The 8,765-nt window shown below is 38.4% G+C and overlaps 1 protein-coding gene and 1 long non-coding RNA gene across 4 annotated transcripts; both read right to left on the bottom strand.

The window, feature by feature from the left end:
* Positions 1-271: 271 nt before the first annotated feature.
* On the bottom strand, positions 272-2,137 carry LOC148696515 (uncharacterized). 3 transcript variants are annotated; one of them, XR_015961979.1, is made up of 4 exons: positions 1,444-2,137; positions 838-1,226; positions 606-695; positions 272-496 (listed from the first exon to the last, which is right to left on the bottom strand). It is a non-coding gene; the product is annotated as an uncharacterized LOC148696515 (long non-coding RNA). The 3 variants fall into 3 exon arrangements; XR_015961980.1 differs by having other exon boundaries at positions 862-1,226; XR_015961981.1 differs by having other exon boundaries at positions 862-1,226; positions 1,491-2,137.
* Positions 2,138-2,899: 762 nt separating this feature from the next.
* On the bottom strand, positions 2,900-7,708 carry LOC137725460 (pyrophosphate--fructose 6-phosphate 1-phosphotransferase subunit beta). The gene is made up of 16 exons (XM_068464149.2): positions 7,198-7,708; positions 6,851-7,012; positions 6,638-6,759; positions 6,359-6,412; positions 6,167-6,273; positions 5,914-6,019; positions 5,592-5,655; positions 5,412-5,500; positions 5,040-5,171; positions 4,714-4,884; positions 4,510-4,625; positions 4,168-4,279; positions 3,917-4,001; positions 3,614-3,658; positions 3,438-3,506; positions 2,900-3,232 (listed from the first exon to the last, which is right to left on the bottom strand). The coding sequence occupies exons 1-16, from the start codon at positions 7,394-7,396 to the stop codon at positions 3,156-3,158; spliced, it is 1,710 nt and encodes a 569-aa protein (XP_068320250.2). The 5' UTR covers positions 7,397-7,708; the 3' UTR covers positions 2,900-3,155.
* Between the last annotated feature and the right edge of the window lie 1,057 nt (positions 7,709-8,765).

Here is an 8,765-nt window from a genome sequence, read left to right as displayed (position 1 = left end):
CACTATTCTACTCAGACGCAAGGGAAGACAAAGATGTCAACGATGCTGGAAGAAATATCGAATTGTTTTCCCAAGGTTAAATGAAATTTCACAAGCAAGGGATAAATGAGTGATTCTACAAGGATTATATCTTGGTTACAAGAGAACTTTTATCGGCTTTTGTTCACGAGAAAAACTCGCTTGCATCTATAGTGCAACTGTAATGATATCACAAGCTAACCCCTCACGGTGTTAGAAACAGAAACATGTAGCAGAGTGATCTCTAGGAGAGAAATTTGTTTATAACGAGGACGTCATTACAATAGTATTCCAAATTAAACAATTGTTGAACATGAAATGTTAAAAACATAGTATTCTAAAATTACTCAAAACTTTTTTTCTATTGATAAATGATCTAATTGATAGAAGAGCCGAGGAGTTAATCTCGTCTTGTCTCGCCTCGCCTCTAGCAAACCAATGTTGCAAAGTCATTCTTTTGGCGCTCGTCAGGCTCGACCTGCACAAGGAGAATGAACCATACATGTCCATGGCAGAACAGAAGCAAAACAGCTTTGATCATATTGTCTATAATTATCTAAAACCCCATTACAAGTAAAAGTACGGACCTTCGCACCAGCTAATTGTAAACCAAAAGTAGACACCAGAGCATCCAACTCTCTGGGACTCCAGCTCCCATCCTTCACAAATTCGATTTCCTGCAATAGTTATCGCTGACTTAATTGAAAGTTTCAAAAGCGACTACTTTATTACGTTTGGTATACTGAAACAGCAGCATAAAGTAAAACAAGACCAACTGCAGGGCAAAATATTCATAACCATCATAAAACATGGACTTACAAATATATCTGAAAAGCGAATTACCGAGCGGAATACGTGAATTCGCAGATCCCCTTCTTCACCCCCAATTTCCTTCTTTCCTCTGGGCGAGCTAGCATTACTTGCCAATGAATTTGACTGACATAGTTCACAAGGACGGATGGCGCTATTAAGCATATTTTGATTCAAAAACTCACAATTAATGATATAGGGCCAAAAAAACGCAGCATAAATATAACCCAAATGTGATAGAACTGAGGAAACACTGATAGAACCAACCAATAAGAGAAATATGGTAGGAACACTTATAAATCACGACCACTTTCTTTTATTAGTCCAAGATCAGAAGCAATATTTGCAATTAGCTGTGCAGCGTCACGTGTCCCAGGAATTTGAATCTTGATTGAAACCTATACCCAGTGAAGCTCGTGTCAATTAGCTGTGCATTTGCCAATATAAGCATGCATAAATTTCTTGTTCTTGAGCATAATAAGCCAACTAATTATAGTTAATTAGTTAATTAATTGACGATAAAAATAGCATAATCTCTAACATAACCAACAACAAAACGCCCCAATCACTCTTATTCTTGGGCATTCATAAAAATAAATAATGCAAACCATTTACCACGAAAAATCTTGTAATTTTAGAAAGGTTGACGGAGAGAGGGTTACTTATGGTGGCAGAGCGGCGAGGAGGAAATGGAAGGTCAGGTGAGATCGCGCGCGGAGGAGGATTAGGGCTTAGGGTTTGACTGAGGGGGGCGGAGGATCGCCATGTTCGAGCAGTTCTCAGCACTCGTCCAAAAATTGTCATTGCTTCTGGTACGTACTACGTACTGTTGAATTCCAAAGAGTGCAGAAGTATGAGAGAATGATCCTTTTATTAATTGACTCCAAAGTTTGGCTTAATTAGCATACAAGAAACAAGTATAATCAGAAAAAAATTCCACGCCTAACAACCCTACCCTAGACTGTTGGGATTAGGTCAAACACTATGTATTTTCTCCGACAAATAAGGATTATTTAGCTAATTAACTAAATGAATTAAATAAAACTAATAGATAACTATCCAACAAGTACCACTACGTTTGGAATTCTCCTAAAGATTAGGTCAAAAACCAAGAACCATAAAGCCACACAGTAGAGGATCTGGTTGGGGCCTGGCACCCTCAGAGGGTTCTGAATCCTCGATCATCACCATTCATCACGCACTGTCGTCCTTCGATGCTTACGACTTGGGAATTTGAATTCCTGTAACTTGTATTCTTTCCAATTGCTTTTTTATTGCACCACCACAACTTCATTTGTCAACATGCATGCTTCTAGGTGATCTTTTTTTGGGGTTTTTTTATTTATAAATATTTTCCTTTTGATTGGCCAATGCGTTTTGGGTTTATTTTGATCTGATGGTTAACAACTATATTTCCATTTTCGTGTAAAACTTTAAATTGCAATTTGGCTTGAAAGTGAAATGATATCGCAATATGCCTGAAATTGGATTTTTTTTTTTTTTTTTTTTTTTTTTTTTGTTGTTGTTGTTGATACAATTGAGTTTTTCATTGCTGTATAAACCAGAGCACAAAGAGTTTGTGAAAGCAAGAGGAGCCTCATCGAAAAACCTCCAAGAAAGAAGGAAAAAGAGCGCTTGAACATCTTGCTCGCCAATTACAATCAATTATCATTCTCCAAATCAATTTCAAGGAATGAAGATAACCAAATGATTCCTCCTCCATTCTTGTATTAAATCCTCCCATCACTAGGTCTGCCAACGCGCGAGTCACCATGTTGCCTTTGTGTTGCTGCCACCTATAGGAGAAAAGACTAAACCTACGCTTCAAGTCATCAATCTCTTCTAAAATACTGTCATCCCTATCGAAACTCGTTATATTTTGTTTTTTTTTTGAGCTTTGCTTGATTTTAGTCGCACAAACGATCCTCATTGACGATCAATAGTTGATGCGATATCCATGGTTGTTCGATCGAGAATAGTGAAGGGAAGTGATTTCTCACATACCTATTTATTTCTAGCCGTCAAATTGAGTAAATCCGGCCAAAAAAACCAACAAAATTAAACAAGTGTATTTCCATGATATATCCTTGGCCACACTTCGATGCAGAGAAATGTAGCCGCGGAATTTTCTTCAAGGCAAAAAAATGGGGTGGGTTGACAAATACCCAAAATGTTTTCTTCTACATTGTCGTCCTTTGAGCATAAAGTCACCATTCTACTCAAACGCAAGAGAACACAAAGATGTCAACGATGCTGAACGAAATATCAAATTGTTTTCTCAAGGTCATAAGAAATTTCACAAGCAAGGGATACAGGAAACTCTAAGCTTAAACAGAAACTCCGAGTTCCAGGAGTAGTGTGTGGCTGAGAGCGTTGGATGCTTGGCCATGAAATTGAATGGGACCTGCAACGGAAAAAATTTCAGATGAGTTACGGAGAAATGTAGCTGCGGTTAAAATGGAAATCACAATATCGACTCATGGTTAACAGTAATCGCTGATAGTTTTGTTGGACTCGGAAAAACCAGTCCAACCATGACGGTGGAGAAAACCAAGACTGAGAAAAGAAAACCTCATGAACTTCATAAAATATTGGTATTCATAACCCACCAGGACTTATGTAACGGTTGTTGATAGCCCAGTCGTTCCTCAGGGATGCAAATTTCTTGAATGGTGCACCTGAAAATCCGACATAAGTCAAGAGTTGAGTGTGATCTTTATAACATAATACTTGAATCACACTATGCCGAAAACAGAAACATGAATACTCTCGAGAAATCTTTTACCTTCAAGTTCTACCATTGCCTTCTTGATGACAGGCTTGAACTTACCTGGAAAACAAATTCAACAATCAGAAAATCTCCAATAATTTAGAAGGAATCAGATCGCCACGATATATCCAAGTATGTCTTATATAAGATCCTAAACTACTCTTTCCTAAGGAAAACTTTTGAAAAACACAGAAGGCAATTTATCAGTTTAAAGATAATTGTCATTATTTTTGGAGAGACAATGATCTGATGGTATGCCTAGGACCCGGGAAATGAACATACAGCTACATAAAAACAATAACGAAAGATTCACCATACCATGTCTCCTTTCCACGTCCATTAATGAAGTCAATGCTGTTCCACCAACCGTCCATTCTTCCACAGGGGCATCCAAATTCCCAACCTGGATCCACGTCACGAAAAATTACATGCATAAAAAGACTTAATAGTAAGAAATAATACAACTATGACGATGGAATATGGAACCAACAGCAACTAATACAAGCCTAATTAAGAAAAAATATATTTTGGCACACTGAATAAATGAGATATAGGATAGTGGTACAAACTGATGATATCAACCCAGTTTTTCCACTGTGAAGGAGAGCTCCAGCGGCATAACCCAATGCATAGCAGTAGGTAGAATCAAAGTTGGTTGGTAAACCACATCTTCCTTCATACCTACAAAAAAAAAAAAAAAAAAAAAAAAATGACAACATGTGAACAAAATTAGGGATGCAAACATTAAGCAATATCTCCGATACACAACCACTAAACCTGTATCCTGATCAATCCATGCCAGCGAGCAAATCAGTTACCCTCAAAGCCCCAACACATGGGATGCACTTATTCTTAATCATTGAAACCACATTTAGCCAAAGGATTATGTCATTAAGTTAAAAATTAAGTACCCGAAAAAGTGAGATTGTCCTTGGAACTGGCCATTATATGAACCTTCCTGCTTCCTCTTCTCCAAGTCTGTCTCAACCATTTGAATAAGCATCTTCTCTGTTTCTATTTTGGCAACCTAGTGGTAAAAATAAATATTAGCATGCATGATGTGCCCAGAAAATCCCAGGACGGATTTAAGTCAAATTGGAAAATGAAAAATCTACCTGAACATTTCCATGAGGATCTCTTTCAAGCATCAACTGCTCTTGGATTGCTTCAGGTAGGAAATCAAAAAGCTCTAGAGATTGGCTTGTAAGTTTCTTCTTCCACAGCCCATCTTCATCTACAACCTCATGGGCCAGAATTTCATTCAGTTCAGCAATAAGTTGCTGCACCTGCAAATGGCAAGGTTACAAACATTAATTTTAGTCAATGCAGTTATTTGAGTGTGCCTCTGTGTGGAACAGTAGCACACTTGCTTTCCAAGTAAACAAAGGAATAAGGAGAAAGAAGGGTATAAAGTTGTTATATTTAAGATCTAGGATACTACCTCGGGAATGAAATCAATTAGACCCTCAGGGATAAGTATGACACCATAGTTATAACCAAGGTCAGCACGCTTCAAGATTACATTCACAATGTGGTCAGTGACATTTTTCAGTGTCAGCTTCTTTGCAGCAACCTGAAGAAAGATATAAGTCAGATGTATTCGGCAAATGGATATCTTTTGGTTGCACCAATAAATTACTTTGCACCATATTGCTTTCCACAAGAATACATGATGAACATTAGAAAGTAAGTGTCGATCAGTTGTGACGGAGACACCAATTCTTATTGCGTTAATATTCCCACAACACCAATTTAATTAATAAAAAAAGCAATGTGAGCAAATTGAATATGATGAAAAATATAACTGAAGTACCTCTTCTCCAATAATTGTAATGTTTGGATGAGTTTGCAAAGCACATTCTAATGTAATGTGTGAAGCCGCACGCCCCATAAGTCGTACAACTACAGACAGATACACAAAATTATATTTTACACCGCAAACATAAGATTGAAAAATTTAAAAATGCATCTAGTAGAAATTTGATTTACTTACAATGATAATATTTTCCGGTTGACCGGGCATCTGTCATGACATTGCCAATCATTTCTGCATATATCTGCATAAAGTTTTTAACAGCCTATTACAATTATGCTAGAAGAGTGAATGTTAGCTAAATGTATCAAGTAAGGTGTCTAAATGTTCATTGAACTCCTGTGATCAGGAAGAATTTACACATGCTACTTTAGGTATAGGAATTAAAGGTGCTTTCATGTTTGTGATGGGAAGATGAAAATTAATAACAATACAACATGGACCTGTACAATTTGAGTTATTAATAGTACCAAGAGAAAAAAAGAAATATGGTTATAGTCACCTTGCAAGCAGTGTCAAATCCAAAACTTATGGGGACCTCTTTGCATTTCAAGTCACCGTCAATGGTTTTGGGGCAACCTATCACACGAGTTTTCAAGTTCTTCACCCTGGTTTAACAGATAAAGAAAAAAATTACAAAACCCGAGAAACAATTATATCAAAACAAAAAGTAACCTACTCTCATAATTGCATCAAAGGGCACCACGTTTGGAATGGCAAGTAAAATTATTCCAAAGAACTTCGTCACAACATACCTGAAGTTTTCAGCAAGGAGGCAGGCATTTGTGTTTGAGTCATCTCCACCGATAACAACAAGCCCATCCAAATCAAGCTTCACAGCTGTTTCTTGTGCTTGTTTAAACTACAATACATATCCATTTAAAATGGTTAGTTGGTTAGATAAACATACTTAACATAAATATCTTCACAAAGGAAACAAGAGCCACCTGCTCTGGAGATTCAATCTTGTCCCTTCCACTGCGAATCATATCGAAACCACCCTGATAAGACGAAAATACAAGCAACACGTCAATTATCTTCTAGCCAAAATGAACCTACAAGTAAAACAGAAGCATATATGTAGCTAAGTATGTGCTGTATATATTGCTTTCAAGAATTTAAACATAGACACGCACATATCCCCGTGCCAGATAATCGATCCTTTCAACAATTAACTTGAGGTAAAAGCTTCACACAAGGTAAAAATTCACATTCAAAACACTCACCTGATTTCTGTATGGATAAATATACTCGGGGGTAAGTTCGATGTATTTGTTTTTCATTATCCCAGCAGGCCCGCCCCTAAAACCATACATTGTGCTTCCTTTGGCGCGGTCTTGCAAGTAATCTAACACCAAAACACGGATCGAAATCAACCAAAATTCGAAAAGAAAAACAAAGTTTACGAAACATATAAAATTGATAATTAAGACCCTCACCGAAAATTCCAGATATCACATTGTGTCCTCCAGGCGCTTGGCCTCCAGATAAAACGACACCGATCTTCAACTTCTGCTCCGGTAGACCCGAATCGGAATCGCTTGGCTCCAACAGTGCAGATGGCTGACCGAAAACATTAGGAAACAACTTCGCGATCTCCTCTGAGAAACCGAAACGAGAGACGATCAAATACGGAGTAGAAAATCCAAAAAGCACAAATTCTACAGTCTGATCGCTAAACCTAATCGACAAAAATTGAACTTCAAAATTTCTCCGAGATCAAACGCTAGAAAAACGCATGGATCCGAGCACAAAGCGGAAGAAGAAGAAGGAATAATAAGCTGACCAGGATTGCCGGCGGCGGAGCTAGCGGGACCGTCCACAACCTTGAAGGGCTTTTTGAGCACGGAAGGGAGAGGAAGTACATGGTCGATACGACTGGCCTGGACCTCGCTGTAGACGGAGACGAATCGGCCGGTGACAGGTGCTGAAACTAACTCAGCACCGGCAGCACCGCCGTTAGCAATCAGTGATGCTGGAGCCATTGAAACCTAACACGCACAGACAGTGTCTCCGAGATCTTCGAGTGTTTTAGGCGGGACTGCGAACGGAGAGTGAAATCTATCGAATCGCGTTTGACTCCCGACAGTGAGTGTGGGCGTTTAAACGAGGAGTGGAGAAGGGTAGGAACGTCATTGGACTCTCCGCCCTGGAGCGGAATGTTAGGTGGCCCATTGGATGCGAAGGTGTTTCGGAAATTGGACGGACAAGATTTGGCGATGTGGTGCTGTATGGTCTGTTTTGGTGGTATAAACCGCAGTGGATGTTGGTGGCGGGTTTTGCGTAGGTAGACACCTAACCTTCCCGTAGTTGGTGGGCGCCAGAAATCTAGACGCGATTTGGCATATTCCGGAATCGCGGATCTTTCGTTTGCGTTCGAAACAAGGGTGTTTGGTGACAAGATTTGATTGGCAATTGGGTATCAAACTATTAGGCCCAATTGTTTGGGCCAACATTTGAGTTTCCAAACCATACAAAACCCAAAATTAGTGGTTTGAGTCATAATTTTGTGTCCCCTCAATGCAGACGTGCTACATGAGAATCGAGCTAGTTTTTTACATCCAGGTGGATAAGGTATTTCTTTCACCTTACTATGTTTTAGATTCAAATATTATCCTATTCATTCAGTGTAAAGTAAAAAATTGTTTGTAATCAGAACTTGATGGTTTTTCAAGTGAAGTTGAATTCTCTCTCCTCCTAATTCTCCTCCGTCTCATCTCCTTCTATTTAAAAGGTCAATTAGGAGCTCGTACGAAGAAAATCTAACAAAATTTAGCAAAATTGAATGAACTAATAAGTTAAACTATGAGCCACTTCATCGAGTTGACGACTTTAGCTACCATGAGGCAGAAAAACAATAATTAAAGCTTCGTGTGCAGAGAAAACTGCTATTTATCAATTAAACTACAAAGCTCTTGTTTGACGGCTTTAGCCAACATATCACTTTAATCTCAGGCTGCTATGCTTTTCTCTTTGCTTTATTAGTTACTAATGATCATTATCGCAACGCCGTCGACTCATTTTAACAACTTGATTGCTAGTAAATGATGCTTTTCTACATATGGATTAAATATGATCATCCATATGAATCCAAACAATGTGTTAGCAACGTAATTTAATGACCGCCTAAGGCTAATGTCTGCCTAAGCCTCCCCCATGCAACTCAGTAATAATTTGGAGCCTCAAGGAACTTTCAGGGACACAAGGTTGTGTCTTAAATAAATATCCATTGACAATGATAAAATTCCGATTTTGGCCAATGTTGAGAATCAATGTTAGGTAGAATCAATGTTAGGTATGGTTGAGTGGAAAAAATTAGGTGCAATTAATGGGTTTTGTGTGGTAGCAAATAAT

This window comes from Pyrus communis, chromosome 5 (genome assembly GCF_041283825.1).
Source record: "Pyrus communis isolate YQ-2024b chromosome 5, ASM4128382v1, whole genome shotgun sequence".
In the NCBI taxonomy this organism is placed as follows: Eukaryota; Viridiplantae; Streptophyta; class Magnoliopsida; order Rosales; family Rosaceae; genus Pyrus; species Pyrus communis.
This window is presented reverse-complemented; position numbering and strand designations above follow the sequence as displayed.